Genomic DNA, 20656 nt, shown 5'->3' on the forward strand with positions numbered 1-20656 from the left:
ATTTATTTCGTGTTATTGTATGAAGTGTTATTATGTCGTGTTAATTTATTTCGTGTTATTGTATGAAGTGTTATTATGTCGTGTTAATTTATTTCGTGTTATTGTATGAAGTGTTATTATGTCGTGTTAATTTATTTCGTGTTATTGTATGAAGTGTTATTATGTCGTGTTAATATATTTCGTGTTATTGTATGAAGTGTTATTATGTCGTATTATTGTATGAAATGTTATCGTATGAAGTGTTATTGTATTTTGTCTTATAATATATCCAATACGTAAACAGATACAGGCTATAAGGATCGTCCAGGCCGTGACTAACGAAAGGGGAAGGGCCGAGCTTAGACACTTGGTACGTAGCTGGGAGATGTTTAAAGGTATTTCATATATGTTGCTTATATAGTTTTGCCCCTTTAATCAGATGAATCTACTAAAAAAAAGTCTTATTAAATGAAATGTTATTGTATGAAGTGTTGGTATATTTCGTGCTATTATATGTCGTGTTGTTATATGAAGTGCTATTATATGAAGTGTTATTATATGAAGTGCTATTATATGAAGTGTTATTATATGAAGTGTTATTGTATTTTGTCTTATAATGATTTGTCTTATCATATGTCGTGTTATCATATGTCGTGTTTTTATATGTCGTGTTATTATATGAGTCGTTATTTTATGAAGTGTTATTATATGAAGTGTTATTATATGAAGTGTTATTATATGAAGTGTTATTATATGAATTATTATTATATTTTGTGTTACTATGTTTCATATCAATTTTATTTCATATTAAGGTATTTCCAGTTATTATATTTTGTCTTATTATACTTCGTCTCATTATATTTTATATTGAGGCATTTCGTGTTATTATATTTTGTCTTGTTATACTTCGTCTTATTATCTTTATTTTTTCATTATATTTGGGTTGTTTTCTTTCGTGTGATTTATCCCGAGTTATTATTTTTCGTCCGTTTTCATTTCGTGTTTCGGTGCTTTTATTCCAGGTTTATATATGTTTCGTACCATTATCTGTCGTCTTGTTCTACTTCTGGATTATTACTTTTGGTGTCGTTATATTTCCTGTTCATATATTTTTTGTTATGTATTTCAATTTTGATCATCTGTCGTCTTGTTCTACTTCTGGATTACTACTTTTGGTGTCGTTATATTATCTGTTCATATATTTTTTGTTATGTATTTCAATTTTGATCATCTTCCGTGTCATTGTCTTGTGTCATTCATCTTTTGTATTGTTTTTTCGTGCGATTATAGTTCGTGTCAGTCTTTCGTGCTATTCTCTCAAATTAGCTTTCATAAATGTTATGAAAGCTAATTTGATATTTTTGATGCTTTCATTTTCAATTACTTCTGGATCGCAAACTAAAAACAAATAAAAGAGAACTTTTTCTAATGCACGTATTCCTCACTCAAAGGTATACAATTAACAAAGTAAATTATCAATCTGAATAAATTATTCCGCAGACCCCAATATAGGCTTAATGGATATATATGACATAATATCATGGACGTATAAAATACATGTACGAAAAAACGAAACCGTCAAAAATCAAACAAAACTTCATTTCAATAACTAAAAAAAAATAGTGTAGGATCGTCTCCAAAACAAAAGTTACTCTAATGAGAAAATAAGCCATATTTCTTACAAATTAGATCTAGACGAGAAAAAAAAAAGACAGTAACCCTTGGTTGACTAACCAAAAACTTCGGAAATGACCGGGACGGTAATTTCCGAGTCTACGCGGTAATATAAATTGATACTCAGCTTCCGTTAAAGGCCCGTTCCCATAAAATAATTCCCACTCTAGGCTTCCAAAGTATCTTTAAAATCCCAACACCTCTTGCTACATTGATTCGTAATATCCTAGAGAGATCTTCCGCATTTCTGTGAAATCCCTCGTACTACAACAGTTGATTCTGGAACGCTCAAAGATACTGGCCCAACAAGCACTACTATTGCTAGCTTCAATTCTTGCGCCACTCTCTCCTCTAGTATTAAAGGATTTAACCTTTTTCTGTAATTTGCTCTTCTTTCATTAAGTGTACAAAGTGTTTGCGGGAGGCTCACGGTGAATATCCCCTTTCAAAAAAAAATTACTTTGTTTCTAAAAGTCTTCAGAGTCCCCGCAAATGGGGTATGTACTTCTTTCGCCGGTTCATATTCTTATTTGGCTAGATCCATAATTTCTCGTAGTCTCAAGTATGTGATGTCTGTTGATCGTTTCAAAGTTGTACCCTATACACGTTCCCCTAATTTACCCCAGCAGCTAGTCTTACTTTTGATACTTTTAGTTTCATTTTAATTGTTAGGACTCTGTACTCAGGTACAGCTGGTGTGAGCGGGTAGGCCCTAATGCAGAAACAGCAGAAACCAAGAGAAAAAACAACACACACTTATCCATATATTCGATGAGATTCACAACGCTTAATCTTCATGCATGGTTTTGTCAGCTAAAATTTGTAAAAGGCATATACTGTGGAATAAATAAAATGTAAACCCTCTTCCAAATTTGAGAACAAAAAAAAATCCTCTTGCTACTCAAATTATTCCAACTACAAGAGACGTAGCTTTCATGTTATTGTATTTCGTCTTATGTTATTTTTCAAACGAAATTCTGGCTCCGGACGACTATCCTTTCAAGAATCTAACAAATATGTATTGGTCTGTTACCATAAAATTCAAAATATACACTTGAAGACGTGGCGAGTTGCAGGAAGTGAACTCCTTTAGCCTCTTCAACCATCGGATTTGAAGCGACTACTATAGGAGACCTATCCTAGAAATCAATGAATAATATTCAATACGTAAATAGATGCGGGCCAAATTTCTAAAGCACGTCGTGCTTAACGGGAGGGGGCAGGCCGAGTCTCAGCGGGGAGCTGTTTTTATTATTTTTGGTTTTATTCCTTTGAAAAAATGAATTTACAAAACAAATCTATTTCGTGATCTGTATTTTGTGTCATCATCTTTCATGATTTTGTCTTTTGTCTTTTTATATTTTCGGTTTTTCAATTTCGTGTCCGATATTTTGTTTCATGTATTTCGGTTTCTATTTTAATTCGTGTCATCATATTTCGTGCTATTATATTCGTGTCACTATCTATTGTGTTATTCCTGTTATTATCATTCGTTTGGATATTTCGTGGAATCATTTTTCGTGTTATCGTCTCTGGTGTCTTGTTCTTTGTTTTTTTTTCTCGGCATTGTCTTTCGTGTTATGATCTCTCGTATGATAGTCCGTGCAATATTCTTGTTTTGTTGCACTTCGGGCTGTACCTTTCTCTGCTATATTGCGTGTCCCATTTATCTCGCGTCTACCGTGTTCTATCAATTCATACTTTAACCACTTCATGTTCTCGAAAGTTTTCACACGCTTTCATACTTTATAGTGTTTCGTGCTTTCTGATTGAACAGTCTGGCAATTGCGCTCTTCTAAATTCGTCCATCATATTTCTTTTTCTATATCCTAGTTTGAATCGAATATGCCCTTTAATATGGGCTTTGATCAAATCTTGTGTTTATTCTATATTTTTTCGTTGGATCTCGGCTGAGCGGGCTTCGCAATTAGTTGAATTTTGTTCGTGCTCGATCATTTCGTGCCTTGGTTATATTCTTCTGTCATGTCTCAATTTTTAGCCGTCTCTATTGTCTCGTCTCGCGCTTTCTCGAAAAAGTGTCTCATCTACAGCCGTGACATACAATAGTAAGTGTTCTCTATATTTAGTGCTCCGTACATCATGTGCTGATGCTTTCTGCCCATGAAACTCCGTTTTCCAATTAACCGCGCCTGTGTTACGTGGTATGTCATTCTTGCGTCATACCCATCTTGTGTTCTATATTTGTTGTTCCATATTTGGCTAGTATATTTGGTGTTCCATATTTGGTTATCTATATTTGGTGTTCTATATTTGGTGTTTCCTATTTGGTGTTCAGATCTCGGGCTCCTAATTTCTGCTGTATTCCTGGACAATGGCGTATGCACTGCAGGTTGTTCGAAGATTTCGATCTGTCTTCCACCGTGATCCTCTAACCTGAAAAGATCCTCCTGCCTTTCAAATCCGTCATTGTGTAGCACAAATATGGCCACCATACCAAGGAACAACAAGAGACGAAACAGATGGACCGACCGCTTGTTAATATATATGCAGGACGCCGGTGTTGGAGCAGTGGCTTCCTGGTGAAAGAAACCCTTTCAGACTGGTGAATAGCAATTGCGTTGATTTCACATGAAGCCTTGAAAATAGTGTTATTTCCGTCTTTGTTCCAGATCCATTCAGCTCCTTAATTAGTTTGGTGGGCACGTGACCAGCACCAATATCATACACTTCATACATCCTACCAGAATAGCCCCCCAACCCCCATTTTTCAAAGACAGCAAGCACATACATCTTATCGTTCGCTCCTGATTTCTTCTGCTATTCGGCAGCCTGCTTCTCCTTCTCCTGCCCTGCCTTCCCGGTAGATTTTTGTGTTTGTGCTGCGCACGACCTGCGTGGCTGACCGTGCATGGGCTCATCACCTTAAAGCAGTAGCACTGAAAGACGACAGAAGCCACACCACCAGTTCTTCTCGTCGTTTAGACTCCGGGCTTTTTCAAACATGGACCCTCACGAAGAACAGGAGCAGGAAATCGAGGTGCTTCGGTCCATCTACCCGGACGAGCTCACGGTTTTATCTCCCACGCATTTCACCATCTACTTGAATCTAGAAACTTCTTCGGACAGAAAACACGCGCTTTTACTCGACGTGAAATACCCCCCATCATATCCCGAAGTGGCGCCGGGTCTAGATATCCGGACTGTGCAGGTCGAAGACGACTCGGCGGATTATGAAGATCTGGACGACGACGACAATGATGCCCCCGAGCAGTATGTGAGTTTGGCAGAAGGCGTCGAATTCGAGCGCCCGGACTTGGCCGAGTTGCTGGACAAAATCAACGAGGAGGCCGAGATGAATATTGGCATCCCGTCCATTTTCGCCGTTGCCGCCATTTTGAAAGACGAGGCCGAGCTTTTGTTCCAGCGAAAAGTGGACCAAGCCCAGAAGGAGTATGATGATGAGCTTTTGGCCCGAGAGGCCGTGGAGCAAAAAAAATTCAACGGTACTAAAGTGACCCAGGAGTCTTTTACGCAATGGAGAAACGAGTTCCGTGCCGAGATGAAGGTCGAGGCCAGAGACAAGGAGAGGTTTGACAGGATGCACAACGGCAAAATGACCGGGAGAGAGATTTTCGAGAAGGGCCTCGCGGGAGAATTCGACGACGAGCTTGCGGACCTTCCGGACTCGGTGGCGAAGTTGGAGGTCTAATCACATTCGCTGACCATAGATACAATGTATATTCAGACGATGGACTTGATGTAGATTCACGGAGGGTGAGAAGCACGGATTTTCAGCTGGAGGGGGCTTTGTAGACAGCAGTGCGTCTACTAGTGGTGCTGGTTTTGTATGGAGATCCTGGATCAACGGGGCTAGTTCTGTATGTCTGAAACTGCTGATGGATAGTGACCCTGCTGATGGCCATACATACGGCTCTGCTTGGCTGGTAATTATACCAACAAGCACTACTCCACATTCGAGATCCACTGCCACACTTTCATGACCTCACCATGCACCTCCAAAAGCTCGTGTTTCACGTTAGTGTTGCGGTCGACCTTGTGGCTCACGGCTTGCCAAAGCCTCATTTTGTACGAGAGATTACGCTCGCTGCTGAGAATTAAGTCACGGAGCTGTACGGACCCAATGAATTTGGGAAGCTCACGTGAGTCTCGGCCCAATCTGGCTTGTCTCTGGAGCTTACTCAAAACCTCGTGATAGAGTGTGTCCACTTTGTCCGAGTAGAGCTTGTACTGCTGGTACTTCCAATAAGCAGCGTAGACAGCAGCACATAACGCAGCAACGGCAGCCAACGTCTTCTTGAATCGCAAGGCTAAACTAAGAATCGTATTTGACATCATGCACTTGAGACTGACGTGCGATAAGGACGTTGATCGAAGAACCTTGCTTTCGTCGTACGTCTCTGCAACAGGGTCGTTAGAGTCAACTGGGGATGGTATGAGATGATTGGTGTGTCTGACCTGCAAATGTTAGTAATGAGCTCGAGGCGTATCAAACTTTATCGAAATGGGGTAACTTGCCTTACAATTATTTCGGGTTCTTTTTCCAACTCCACCACGGAGCGCTCCCATAACTCCTCAAATTCCTCTTCAGTGATGTATGGGGCTTTCAATGCCAACAAAAGATCGTGGAGCTCCGAAACATGGAGCCCTGCACCGGTGTCATCCGCGTCCGAGCGGCCGCAGTTCTCATTGGCATTCCTTGCCCTCAAGAGATCAAGAGCAACGTCAATCATAATCTCGATCTTCTCGGCCTTCTTTGTGTCGGGTATACACTTCTGTGCCTTGAGATTGAAGTTGGGCACATACGGGTAGTACCATGGCGTCGAGACCACGAAATCATCGTAGCACGCAACCTCAAGGCGGGGGAAACATCTGGCATGTTGGGGGCACTCTACACACTCGGGTTTGAAGTTGTTGTCCAAGTACTCCCCAAGCCCCGCCAAGATTCTCGACGTGTCTGGTGTATCAGGAACAGTTCTGCGGTTGATGGACTGGCCACAGTATCCAACGAGGAAGGTCTGCTCTCTGTACCAGTATCCGAAAAGAAGTGCACTCACCAAGCCAAGCCAAAGGACTAAGTAGGAGATGACCCGCGAAAGGGATGCTCTTGGGTTTGAATTCTGGCATAAAGACTGCAAGGCCTTTCTGCTGGCTGATACACGAGGAGCGTCTGGTTCAGACAAAAGCGTGTGATTTACGCTCGCAGCGGCAGGCTCGTCCTCGTCTTCAGAGGAGAGCTCATCTTCCAAGGAATGAAGGCTCACTTTCTCGATTTCTGGCGAGTTTGCACGGCTGCGTGCTAACAATGCCAGCGGAATGACTATGGGCCTCCTTGGTGTGATGGATCTGGCACCTTTCTTCTTGGGCTTGATGCTGTTTATGTCAATGTTGAAAAGTTTGGCCAACTCTTCCTTTTTCTGCTGTGGCGAGAGCACATCCTGACTGCGGGTCTCTTTCTTTAGCTTTGAAAGCGCCGAATCAAAGTTTTGCGTCGCTGAGGCAGTCGAGTCCAATTCCTCGCCGAGATGTGGACTTCCGTGGACCTGGAAAGACAGTTGCGATTTGAACCACAAGCTGGGCTCCTCTGTCAGCTCACTGACTATGGTGGATGTTTCCTCTGCACCCTCGTCATGCACGATCTCCTGCAAAACTGGTGGTTCAACTTCAGACTCGACAGTTGCCAGTTTCTTTTGGGAAGGCGTGTGCTCGTTAATGTCGTTGGATCCTATGACCTTCTGTGATACGGGGGACGCAGAGGCTGGCTCGGAAGCATGTTTTTCCATTTTCGCCTCGACACCAGAGACGCCTGGATCGGCCAAAGGCTTGACTCTGGAGACCGGGGAGCTCAGAGAGTTCAAGAACGACTGATCTGCGCCGCGTTTTTGTTTCTTTCTCCGCGACGAAAGCACCTCCGGCTCTGATTCCGAGTCCACCTCAAACACGTTGCCTTTCAGTGGCGTGGCGGCAATTGGAAGGTCGATTTCCTCAAGCATGGACCTTCTCTTGCGCTGTCTAGACGCGCTCAGCGATACGTGATCTGGCATGGACAGTCCTTGGTTTGCCGCGGAAAGCTTCCCATGTTCGCGGCCCACACTTTCATTACTTCTGGGTGAAGCACGCTTGCTGATTTGCGTTCTGTCCGGCGTCTCGTACTGGGCCTTGTTTTCCTCGGTCTTTCGAGGCGTTTCATCCACTTTGAACGAATCAAGAAGCTTGATGTCGGGCTTTTCTTCCAGACTAGTCCCCCGTTCCGAGATTTCTGGAGCAGCAGGAGCGTGGTCAGTGCGTTTCCTGTGTTTTCTGGTCTTCTTCTTCTTCAGGCCTTTCCCGTGGTCTTCTGTGGCGTCTGGAAGCGCGGTTTTGGAGACTTTTTCCTCGGGTTTTTCGAGGGGGCTCTCGAGCTTCCGGTCCTGTTTCGACCTTCGGGATGGCTTGGGCTCTTTCTGGAGCCTCTGATCCTCGAAATCGCCCTCTGCAATAATTACAGAGGGCTTTGCTGGGGGGGCTACATGCTTGAGGTACAAATCGACCAACTCGGCTTTTTTCGCGTTGGACGCGTACTCGACGCCATGGTCAAGCAAAATCCCACGCAACTTCGCCTTTTTTAGCAGCAACGGGTTCAAACCTGGGATGTTAGTTCATCGCATATTTGTTCCAAGAAACGAGATTCGGAGATGGAATGTCTGGGCATCGGGACAATCGGTTCCGTCCGCCCGGCATCCATAATCTCCGATCAGATTATTTACGTACCGCCTTGAGGATGGTCTCCGTCCATGGATAAAGAGAATTCGAGTCACGAACGTGGAGATGGCTCTAACTGAATGTTATTCCATCAGACAATGTATATGTGCGGTTTGTGTGTCTATGTGCAGTCGCGGCCGGGCGATCTGTAATGGCAGAGTGGCAGAACGCTGATTTATATGCCTCAAGAAGATTTGCGTCAGGCTGCGAGCTGTCGTGTGTGGTGTTTTTGGAATCCCAATTTGAGGGTGATTTTGGCGGTGGTTTCATCTGGGCCGTGAATATTGCGACTGCCGCAATCCGCTAGTCTATATGCGAATCTAATATTCGTTCAGATGACGGGCAGTGACAACGGCAAAAAAGCTCAAGGTGGTGGAAGAGGTGTTCTCTTGTTGTGTCGATCGCCACCATTGCTTTGCCTGGCTGGGTCTCGAGACTCGATCAGCAGTAACACAAAATAGGAAATATGGATACAAATACCAGCGCTTGTGCTCCCCTTCTCATAGGCACAAATTGGCCTAAATCAAGGAAGCTCTAGGGAGGCGTTCATCTGGTGCCTACCGCCTACTCTGACCGTGGGATCGCATAGGGAACTATATGTCGTCTTCTCGAGCTAGTGTAATTCTAAGCTGGAGGCGAAGTCGGATATTGATGTTTATCCAGACGAGGTGTGCCTCGGTCTTGGTGTCATGAGTGATGCAATGGCAATGTTGCAAGCAGTGGAAACTCAAGCTCCAACCATGATAGCTCGACCATCCATCCTGGACCACACCGGGCAAGTAAAACAGGCTGCGACAATTTACGTCCATGCCCCATGAGACGCACCACTTCGAACCGTATCCTTTGTCATGACTTTGCTAGAGATACCCATTTAGATACAGATGCGACTTTTCGAGCGTCGCCAACGTTGAAGCATCCTCCAACGCCACGTGCTCAGGATAGCCGGCTATTCCCAGGACCGAAAAATTCACAGGAAGCTCCTGCAACAACTCCAACTTTGGGTCAGTGTCTACGTGGTTGACGTGCAAGTTGATGTTGGTTGTTCTGCACAAGTCCCAGTTCAATTGGCTCAACAAGTTGAAGAGAATCATGAAACGCGCAGAATTAAAGCATGCATCCTCGTTCTGGGCCTGGTACGTGATGCACAAGCTGGTCAATGGGTGCACGCCTAGTTCTAGAAGCTTACTTTTTTCATACAACTGGCAGATTTCCCTCATGTCGTTATTCCCCGTCTCAACAATAGTGACATGGAGCCTGGCGGCCCGCGTCTTACTGAGCCTTGGAAAACCCGGCGAGTCCCCTGCCATGTTGATACAAATTCTCATTTCTGACCGGCCACAGGGCCCGGTCTCGACAGCATCAGAAAAATTACCATGTGACGTCGAAGCCATGGGTCCAGTGGACCCCATTCCTCGGTTGGGTTTGACTTTGATGCCAAAGGCGGTAAATTTGATTTGTTGTTGCCAAGAGCGAAAAATACGAAACGTGATTCTCAATGGTATATCGATATGGCACTGAGTCCTGTCAGCAGTTCAACAGACCGACGGAGAGCTTGTTGGCAAAAACAGCGAAAGAGATCATATGCGACGAAATCCGAGAAAGCACAAAAAGAAGTAGAGAAAAGCCACCGTGATAGTTACAGTCCTGGCTCGACCGGCAGGAAGATCCAAGCACTATACCAAACGAAGCACTAAGGAGAAAATGGCGTGCGCTGCACAAGAAAGCCGGAGCGGGTGCCGTCTTATCGCCGAATCAAGTATGTCAGGCGGGACGGGCACGTGACCCTGCCCGACAAACATTCCGATAAGGCGGGGCCGAGTGCCGCCGCACAGAACGCAAACAAAAGAAAGAGTCACACATTGCAACCCTCTGCAACATCGCGCGTCTTAATGCGAAGAAATAACTTTAAAGTGACATCAGGGTGTACGCATCTCAACTTCGCGTTCACATGATCTTTAACTTCGACGAGCGCACTCCACTTTTCCGGAAACGCTCCTCTCTGCACACCCTCGCACCCAAATTAATTATTGGACTTCAACCGCCGTCAGCAGCCTTCCGTTGGCCGTCCTTTTCAGTACCCCAAATTCGGGGACTACCCCGCATGCTCTTGATACGATGCTTACCATGATAGTAGCAAAACCACCCACAGCCTGAGTAGCTCAGCATTCCCAGAGTGTGCTCTCGGTTACGAGTATATTCGAATAAGGTAATTGGAGACGAGCATAGCTGACTCGCCTAGTCTCGGCAAGAAGCTTGTCGGAGTATCTTTACGCGTAGCGAAAACTTTCCAAATCAGGTAAGCCAAGCGAGCTCGTACAAGAGCAAAACCCAGCGCATCCCCGAGCCGACTCCCTATGAGCATGCGAAAGGTCCCACATTTCCTGGGAAATCCGAATCGGGGCGCCACGAACATCATGTCTACAGTACGAGTCTATTAATCTGTTAACTTGTCTTTTCGTGCTCACAACCACCAGCCAAGAAAAGCTGAAATAAGAAGTAGGCCGTCTCGCTCGGTTTGTATGCCCACATGTTGCATGCAGGTCACGGGCAGCATTCACAGATCTGATTCGCCCAGAATAGACTTTGGCTTGACTTTTTCTCCCTATTTACCAGTCACTTCTAGAAAACATCGAAAAACGATTGGTCCGCATGATTAAGGTTCATCAAGCTGAGGCCCTTACCACTTTGAAAACACAGACGAGGACCATCGAACACTGCAGGAGCAGTGTCCCGTAATTCCATTGCGGAATTGTCCGTCTCAAAACTCCCGGGAATAGGTGGGAATCCCCCCATATATGAAAGTTTATGCGCCTGTGGAGTTCCGGCTAAACCAGTCCATTTTCAACGGTTTTTCCCGGCTTGTATGCACACTCGTCAGTGTACCCAGTGGCATTTCACGCCTGACAAGCGGGGAAAAATCCCATATCCCAGCATGAATCCGCCCACCCATCAAACCATGTACGAGACAAATACCTTGCAATTTCTCGTTCGCTAATACAAGCAGTGAATGCACACTTACCCTTACTTCCACTTTTCGTACTTTCTCACAAAATCGATCTCAACGCAATTACGTACAGGCACGAGCTACACAACCCAACAGATAGTTAATGCGCTCGCACTGGCGATGACGTTATTTTAATGCTCATCCGCATTGCGAAGCCTGAGTATACATTCTGATGCAGAACTTTCCAATTCCGGCGCGGCTCAGAGCTCGCATTGAAGCAGCAGTTTTGGGTAGCGCGGGAGCCAGATGATGCAGGCCTCGCTTGAAATAATAGGTGCCACATTAGGGATAAGCATTTCTCAAAGAGCCGATGGAGAAGACAGCAGTATGAAAAGATCATAACAAAGTATGGGCCTAGCCAGTACCATCGACTATTTTGCTCAGGGTTTTGCGTGCAGCCTAATCCTGCTCCCTGGTACAGGGTGCGCAAGTTAGTCGGGTAACTATACACGAAATGCGGCAAGGGCGAGCACACGGCAAGTAGAAACGAAGGGGCCGACGCATCGGGTTCTCGCCACCAAAAACGCAAAACTACCTTCCCCCCTTAGGTTTTCTGAAGAGCCAGCCAACTCTGGCCACTATCAATACCAGCAAGTGGGGTGAGTAGGTACTGCCTACAACCATACCATTCAAAGCTGAACATTGGGAGAAACATAAATTTCTCACGAGCACAAATTCCGCCCGACGAAAATTTGATGTCGGCGCAAATCCCGAATTCGTCTTCGGCTAAATTGGCCAGCAGAGGTGTACCATAACCGCCCAGATCATTGCGTCTTGCGTTTTTTCCAGCATACAGCGCGAAAGGAGGAACGTTTGTTGTTTGTTCAACGTGAAATCGTGTCCTTTTCGCGCATGAATTGGAGGCTGGCATGCTATCCGATCTGCAAACATGCATTGGGAAGGACCCCCGGCACGATTAGCCGAACACAGATAGAACTTCAAGGGACCAAGACCACCCATAGCATTGCACGCCTCGAGCAGTTTGGTGCGTTTTCTTTTTTGTTTAGGCGTTTTCGTCAAGCTGCGGAATTAATCTTCGAAGAGCATAGCTCGACTTAGCATTACGCTGTACAAGGCCAAGTCCAATGCCTGTCAAATACACGTGAATACCACCTAAGGGAAATTCGAAGGGCATACTTGAACAATTCTCGTATTGTTTGTCCCTGCTCGATTCCATGAAGTTTTTGCGCCTCTCGCAAACTCCGTGTATTCGTAAAGGCCTCCACACTCGCTAACATCGACCTACATAGACGGGGGTCAGGCGTTTTATTTTTTTTCTTGTCCTCTGCGCTCAAGAGCGCGCAGATCCAGAGACGAGACATAGACAGATGTACACGCAAAGCAGGTATAGCCTACGAGACGCAGATCGACTTCGCATGCAAAAACAGCACAAACCGAGAAAGTCAGGCCATGTAGGGCCTTTCGGTTGTAGTCTTAGCGATGCCAAAAGAGCAAGCTTTATTTTCAAAGACAGGTAGTCAACAGAAAAGTACGTTACTGCCTGCAGGTGTAAGTGTTGCCAAGACCCGAAGTGCTTCGCACCTCCATAGTCTGATGAGCTTGTCGCTACTCCGCACACAAAAAGAAATATGTTCTCCAATATGTTAACAAGCAAAGGGCAGAAGATAGAAGAGAAGGGTTTGAATTTATTCGAGCAGCAAATCAAGCCCGAGTTTTGAAATATTTAGAAAACAATAAAATAAATGAACCTTTAGTCAACAGTATCGAAGCAATAGACTATTCAGCTGAGCTGAAGAAGCCACATCGGTTGTGTGGTCAAATCTTGCAAATTGTAATTTCAGAGTTCGGAACTGAAATACATTGAAAAAAAAATTTAAAGAATACAGGAACAATTTCACCCCTCGTGACGCCTTAGATGGCAAGACGAGATGATGCACTGAGTGCGTTTCAGTCTTCGGGAAGGACCAATCCCGCGCGCGCCCAAAACAAGGTAGTAATTTTGTGTGGACAAGAAGAAAAAAAAACAGTGAGCACAACAAAAATCACACATACACACCTTGCATGCACTCACCAAATTCAGGCTTTCCCCGACGAAGTTGTGTTCAAAAAGGACATTGTTGTAGCAAGAAAAAGAAGTTGTTCTGCTCTCCTATGAAAGACAGTGTCAGCTTCATGCTCGGAAAGTTACTGAATAACACACGAACGTACCACTAGTTTAAAAGTGCAAGGCTTATTGGAAACCTTCATATTTTTGGCAAAGCAGGCTAGAGCAGCTGAAACGAGGCGTTTTTCTCTTGGACTGCACAGACCAACAGCTCCCATGTACATCAGCTTATGTATCTGTAGCTGCTCGACTTGGCTTGCGCCGCATGTGGGTGTGCATATACCCCGTGAGGCGCTTGTCGATCTCAAAGTCTGCCTTCACATGTCCATCCCGTATAAAACCTAACGGCTGTTCGTCCACGTATGGCAGAAGCCTTTTTTTTGGCTTCTCAAATTTAACAAGCTTTTCCACACCACCACCCATCTGGCTTTACCACCAATCGCTGGGAGCTGAACATTTTCTCGGCCTCCCATTCTAATTGTAGCCCTCGGACACATTCCAAGTGACCGTGTCCGTCTACGCCCTCCTCCCCCCAAAAAAAAGCTTACCGCCCGCCCGTGAACTTCATATTCACAGCCATCCACATTCGTCTTTAATTAACCCAATCATGCCACAGCTCCCCTCAGTGTCTGAACTCCTAATCGGCGCCCATAACCCGGCGGGTCCGGGCGTTAGGCCTGAGTCTCAACTACCCCAAAGTTACAAATCCGTGACAGCCGCCCAAAAAAGGCTGTCAGAAACAAGCCCCCGGCAAAAGGAGGTGTTTTTGCCTAGCGGCCCGGTGAAACCCGCACGTGTGCTGCAGCTGATCCACGCATACCCGGGCATGGCGCACGGCCACATGGACGGCCATGTGGCCACAGCGCATCTCGCCAAGGAAAGTCATGTGGGACCTAGCGCCATGTCCAGTGGGCGTAACTCAGTGCTGAGCATTGGGCTGGATTCGCATGTGCCTATGGACTGCTTCAACTACCGCGAAAGCCATCGCCCAAGACACGTGCTGGTCCATCTGCAACTGCTGCATCTGCAACTGCATCTGCTGCTGCTGCTGCCCCAACTTCATTACCGGCCAAGACAAGAGTCGAGCGCTGGTCTCGTCACACGCGCCACGCTGTACCAAAGCTTTGGCTCGCAGGAGTCGCGGCTGCCGCTGGGCGAGTCGCCCACTTTCGCAGCACGCCCGCGCCCCGCGTCGTTTTCGTATGCCCCAGGCCCTGTGCCTGCGGGAGTGCCAGGCCCGGCCTACAACCCGCAGATGACGCAGGCGTTCCACGTTGCAGGCCCAGCTACCGGGCCAGCCCCGGGTGCGCCCGGCATGGTGATCCCCATGGCGTTCTACAATGGTGCCACTGCAGGCAGTGGCGAGGCCGCCAACTATGGTCAGCCGGTCCCTATGGTCGGGTACCCAGGCTACTACAACACGGTGCCTTATAATGCACAGGTCAGTCCTGGCGCTGCTGTTGCGTACGAGCACTATCCACACGCGCAGTTCAAGGCGGGGCCCCCTTATTTGCAGATGGAGGGCATACCTGCCGGCCACAGCTCCGCACATTACCAGAAACATGGGGTATCCATGGAAGAGATGACCAGCGACCCAAACCATGCGCTCATCAACAAGCGGTGCATCATCAAACGCAGAACGCGGACGGGGTGCCTCACTTGCCGCAAGCGCCGTATCAAGTGCGACGAGCGCAAGCCTCACTGCTTCAACTGCGAGCGCCTGAAGAAGCTCTGTTTGGGCTACGAGGCTCTGAATGGGAAGGACTCCAGCAACGAGAATACTGAAAAGGAAAGACTGAAAGGTGGCCTGAGAAGCGACCCAAGCAGCCCCACGAGCCCCAGCGGCCCGCTGCCCTCGAAGGAAAGACACCGCTCATCAGTGCACGATTTGATGTGATCTACAGATACATAAATGTACTCAATAGAATAATTAGAAACGACGCTAATAAAACCAATAGTGCGTGGAATATCCGTTGAAGGCTTGGGGGAGCTCATGAAACACGGGACAGCGCTGGCACTCACACACGCGCGGGCCGCCCCTTCGACGTATGGCAGCTGCACACTGGGTTCTATTTTCTTACTCTATTTTTGCAATTTTTGCGTTTTTTGCCCGCAGATTTTTTTTTTTTCTTGTCTTTTACTCCCTCTTGCACTTATGTTTTTTTCTTGTCATTTTCTTCACTTGCTTCTCTTTTGTCCTCGTCGTCTCAACACAATACCTAAAGTTCGGCACATGAATCTAAAACTTTTCAACAAGCCGACTCATTTCTTGGGACAACACCGGGTGGGTTCACCACTTCCCCTTGATACTGGTAGAGTGTTCCGTTCGGCGGCATATCTCAGGGGGGGAGGTGAAAAAAGCAACGTTTAGTCGCAACCGCAAATTTGGCCGTGGGCCGAGAACACCGGGTTTTACATACCCAGCCCACCTCGTCGGCCGATCCTGCCCACGTATGCCGGCGCGCAAGATCAAGCGCAAAAATGAAAGAGGAAATGGAGCACTTCCCTTGGCATTGTTGCCCACGCAGCTCATGTTAATTCTTATCTGTCGCCGAGCATCGATCTGGGCACGGCGTGGATGGCTCGCCGATGATTCGCCTCTGTGAATATAGCGGTGGCTAAATGTCTATAAAGTGTGGGATACCGTCGTAGCCAGAGTGGTCACGTTTTTTTCGGAAGATCAGACAGCCGGCCAAACGAGCGCGCAGGTGTCGACGCTAGACATATTATTTCTGTACGTGGGAAGGCGTACTAGGTGCAGTATGAGCTTGGAACTGCATGTATGTATGCGGCGGCTTCCGCCGACAGCGGTGGGCTTTCCACGTTGTAGCGCGGTTCGAGACCACTGGATGGGAAGGGGCTTGCTACGTTGGAAAGCCTCCTATTCGACGCGCCAGCAAATCCAAACCCTCGGCGGACAATAGCGGCGACGAACACTAAATTTTTCTTGCCCGTGGGCGGGAATGTATGTGCAGTATATATGTATTGTTGGATCCGAGACGGCGAAGCAAGCACTGGCGCGCGCGTGCAGCTGCTATATTGCATACCCAGATCCAGGCTGGCTTGCCCCGGGTCGTGCCGGGTTATCCGCGACATGCGACTTCCACTTAAAGCAGCAATGTGCCGGTACAGATGTCGTCATGCCACTGACGTGGGGAATTGGAGACCACTGACGCCATGCTTGCTCTCAAAAGTTGTAGTGGCTTTAGAAGGGACTGTTTCAAGCATGACGCTTGGGGTGTCTTTTAAAATGTCTTTGAGCATTGACTTTCTGACGTGACCTCGGAAAAGACTCCGGAACTAACTCCGGAACTGACTCCGGAAATGACTTCGGAAGAGACTCCAGAAGAGACTCCGGAAATTGCTCGGGAAGTGACTTTCGAAATGACTTTCGAGAGGTTTCGTGGGATGACTGCCTGGCCAGCGGTTTTGTAAGCCAATCCTCATTTCGGTAATATAATGCCAGTTGTTTCCACCCAGGTCCTTTTGAAGCCAAATCTTCTCTCGGAGCCACGTTGCAACCAAAGGGTTGTTTTCGAAGACTCTGGCTTGTTCAGACTCTTTTCCGGGCCCGGATTTTTCAGAAGCTCGCTAGCCCAAGCGACATGTTTTTGGCGCCTCGATTAAACGTGTTCTCAGGTCCGTTCCACTTCTGAGATGAGTGTATCCCCAAGCGGATTTCACGCGACATCTCCTCTACATCTCCTCTTGTGGCCACCGTCATCTCGGAAGTGTCTTCAAGACCTTTCGTCCCAAGCAACGTCTTTTCAGGAGGCAACCGTAATCCGACCATACTCCCAAGCGAAAGCCCGAGCGGAAGTTTTAGTACCGTCTTTTCAGCAAGCCCCCGTCATCCTAGCGTACCCGCAAGCATCGGCGGTGCCCAAAGCCCGGCGACCAATGCCACGTTCCCTCGTGAGCACGCCGCAGCGCAGCTACCAGAGCACGGACGCGCAGGGCAGTAGCCCCGCCCCCCTCGCCTAGGCCCGCTCCATCTCCTGCACCACGTAGTCAAGCACGTAGGTCTCCTCGAGCATGGCGTCGAGCCGCAGGAAGTGGCGCTCGTTGTACGGCACGATCAGGTCCACGGCCCGGCGCATGTCGGGGTCGGCCATGTCGAGGCGGGCGAGCACCACCGCAAGCACCTTTTGCGCGATCTCGAACTGTTTGAAGTTGATGTTCCAGTCGCGCACGCGCTTGAGGAGCGCGGCCATCTGCAGCGGGTCGAGCGCCTTCATGGTGGCCTCGAGCAGGCGGCACCCCACCGGCAGGCCGCGGTCGGCAGGCGCCGCAATCAGCAGCTTGACCACGTTGTACACGCGCATCAGGTGGTCCAAGGTCAAGGCGAGCAAGAACGCGGAGCTCCAGTCACGGCGCCCCACGCAGTTGGCCAAGGCCTGCTCCTGCTCCACGCGCTGCTTAAGGTCGAGCTGGCGCTGGGCCGCGAGCGCGTCCGTGGCGTCGGCCCAGAAGCTCATGTGGCCGTCCGCGTCCGCGGATACGATGTGCGCGCCGTCGGCGCTCACGTCCATGGCCCAGATACGGTTGGCGTGGTTGTCGAGCGTGGCCACGCAGTCGCTGTCCTTGAGGTCCCACACCTTGACCAAGCCGTCCGCGCCGCAGCTGACCACCTGGCGGTTCTTGCTGGAGAAGCGCACGCGCTGCACCGCGTTGGTGTGGCCCTCCAAGGTGCGCGTGCACGAGTAGTCGTGCAACAGCCACACCTTGACGGACTTGTCGCCCGCGGCCGTGGCCACCATGCGGTCGTACTGGCAGAAGCTCACGTCCCACAAGCCGCGGCGATGGCCGCGCAAGACGCCCACGGTGTCGCCGCTGGCCGCGTCCCACACCTTGGCGGTCTTGTCGAACGACGCCGTGGCGAAGAGCGCGTCGTTGGGCGCCATGGCCACGGCATTAATGTCCTTGTCGTGCGCGCGCCGCGTGTACTCGCTGCTGCGCACCGTGGCGCCCGCCTGCGCCGGCACCGCCCAACGCTTGACGGTCAAGTCCGCGGACGCGGTCACCACGAACGCGGGCGCCGCGGCCGCCGCCCGCGGCAACGCACACGCGGTCACGGCGCCCGCGTGGCCCGCGAACGTGCAGTGCAACTCGAAGCGGCCGGCCGCGGCCAGGTGGCGCCACAAGCGCGCGTCGTGGTCCTTGCTGCCCGTGAGGATCCAAAGCCCGTCGGGCGACACGTCCAAGCAGTTGAGCAAGTCCGTGTGGCCCTCGCAGAGCTGCACGTCGAGCGGGCGGCGCGGGTCCACGATGCGCAAGGCGGGCGCGTTGGTGGCCAAGGCCACGCACGCCAAGCCCGGGCCGGCGCGCCGGAGGTCCGCCACAATGCCGTGGTTGCCCGCAATAAGCCGCGCAGTGGGCACGGCCACGGCATTGGCGCCGGGCTGGGCCTGCGCGTTTTCGAGCGCCAAGTCCACGAGCGTCTGGTCGCTGAGCACCATGGCCAAGTGCGCGCCGCCGCGCGTGGGCGCCACGTGCGTGGCCACGGTCTCCTCCAGCGTGGCCAACGGCACGCGCGAGCCACCCGCGGGGCGGCCGGCAAGGTCCCAGAGCCGCAAGTGCGCGCCGGTGCCGGCCGTGTAGAAGAGCAGCCTGCCCGCGGCCGCCACGAAGCCGCACGCCTCGACCAGGTGGCGCACCGCGAGCGTGGCCACGGGCCGCCGCAAGTTGCTGGTGCGGTAGAGCACGGCCACCTCGTCGCGGCCGGCGGTCAAGAAGTGCTGGCCGTCCGCCAGGAACGCCACGCCGCGCACCGCGCCGCTGTGCTCCGCGGCCGAGGCCACGCAGCGGCGCGCCACAAGGTCCCACACCTTGCTGGTGCCCATGGTGTCGCCGGACGCGAGCTGCCACGCGGCCAGGTGGAGGCGGCCCGCGAACGCCAACGCGCACACCGTGGCGCCGTGCCCCTTGAGCGCGTGCGTCACGTAGCCGCCGGCAATGTCCCACACGCACACAAGCCCGTCCGTGGCGCCGAACGCAAAGAGCGACGACGTGCCGTCCGCCGCCGCCATGTACACAGGCGCGCCGAACTTGTGCAGCTTGCAGAGCGCGCCCGAACGCATGTCGTACACGCGGAGCTGCTGGCTCTGCGACACCACCGCGAGCCACGTGCCGTCTGGCGTCATGGCCAACGCAGACACGCTTTCACCGTCACCGGCCAACGTGTGCAACCGCCGGTCCGAGGCCAAGTCGGTGACAATGACCGCATCGTCCAAGGGCGTGGCCACCACCGCCGAGTCGCGCGCAAACGCTGCGGGCGTGGCGCCGGTGTAGAAGGGGCCGAGGGCCTGTGCCGTGTAGGCACATTTGATGGGGTCCGCCATGGTGTAGTATGGGGGGAGAGGGAAGAGGGAAGAAACAAAGTAGTATGGAGGGAAATGGGAGATTTGATTGTGCGAGCAGAGAAGAGCGCGCGGCGTGTGCAGGCGCGATGGCGCGGGAGTGAGAGGAGATGGAGAGGAGAGGAGGAGGAAGAAAAGAAGAAGAGGAAGAAGAAGGAAAATAAGAAGGAAAAGAAGGAAAAGAAAAAGAGAGAAGAAAATAAAGAAGAAGAAGAGGAAGAAGAAAAAGAAGAAAAAGAAGAATTGGATGTGGATGGGGATGGAAAGGGAGGGGTGGTTTGGACTGGTGTTTTTGGTGCGGCCTGGGCTGGCTTTCAGTATCAGATTTCTCAATTCAAGTATGTACGGTACTTCGGATCCTTAGGATACTACTATTCTCTAAAAACCCTTAAGGAAGAAAGGAAAGGGAAAAAACTTTCCCTGTACGGAAGTTTTTTTCTCTTGCCACGTGAGGGATGCCTACGTGGCGGATACCACGTGACACTCCCCGGAATGATGTAATTAGGGGCTTCACTATTCATCATTCGTCTCAGTTGATCTCGCCATGACTTTTTTAGGGCTTGGATATCGCGATCACTCTGATCGCATACCTCTTGTCGAACCCCAAATATGGGTGGTGTCTCCCGAAAGGCACGTACAGTAATGGTTTAGTGAACGTGTCGGCGATGTTATCTTCGGTCCCGACCGTCTTCACTGTGATGTCTCCTTTTTGTACTCTATCTTGGACATGTTTCTCCTTTATGTCCACCGTCTTGCTGTTGCTGGGGTTGCTTCCTGTTCCATTGACGGACAAAACAACGCCCCTGTTGTCTTCGAGTATGGTGGGCACCTCTATTGTATCTAGGCTCAAGTCCT

General features: G+C 49.6%; 4 protein-coding genes across 4 annotated transcripts; 2 read left to right on the forward strand and 2 right to left on the reverse strand.

The window, feature by feature from the left end:
• Positions 1-4615: 4615 nt before the first annotated feature.
• Positions 4616-5284, forward strand: GIR2 (Gir2p; the record flags this gene model as incomplete). The annotated part of the gene is made up of 1 exon (XM_018854859.1): positions 4616-5284. A coding segment is annotated over one exon (669 nt), but the record flags the coding sequence as incomplete, so codon positions are not given.
• A 305-nt stretch (positions 5285-5589) lies between these two features.
• Positions 5590-7142, reverse strand: METBIDRAFT_15165 (uncharacterized protein; the record flags this gene model as incomplete). The annotated part of the gene is made up of 2 exons (XM_018854572.1): positions 5590-6090; positions 6147-7142. Coding segments are annotated over 2 exons (1497 nt in total), but the record flags the coding sequence as incomplete, so codon positions are not given.
• Positions 7143-14049: 6907 nt separating this feature from the next.
• Positions 14050-15339, forward strand: WOR2 (Zn(II)2Cys6 transcription factor WOR2; the record flags this gene model as incomplete). Its single annotated transcript, XM_018854210.1, has 1 exon — positions 14050-15339. One exon carries the CDS (start codon positions 14050-14052, stop codon positions 15337-15339), a length of 1290 nt encoding a protein of 429 aa, XP_018710793.1.
• A 2083-nt stretch (positions 15340-17422) lies between these two features.
• On the reverse strand, positions 17423-19783 carry UTP13 (Utp13p; the record flags this gene model as incomplete). The annotated part of the gene is made up of 1 exon (XM_018857737.1): positions 17423-19783. The coding sequence occupies one exon, from the start codon at positions 19781-19783 to the stop codon at positions 17423-17425; it is 2361 nt and encodes a 786-aa protein (XP_018710794.1).
• Positions 19784-20656: the final 873 nt, after the last annotated feature.

The sequence above is a fragment of the Metschnikowia bicuspidata genome (genome assembly GCF_001664035.1).
Source record: "Metschnikowia bicuspidata var. bicuspidata NRRL YB-4993 chromosome Unknown METBIscaffold_4, whole genome shotgun sequence".
Taxonomy (NCBI): domain Eukaryota; kingdom Fungi; phylum Ascomycota; class Pichiomycetes; order Serinales; family Metschnikowiaceae; genus Metschnikowia; species Metschnikowia bicuspidata.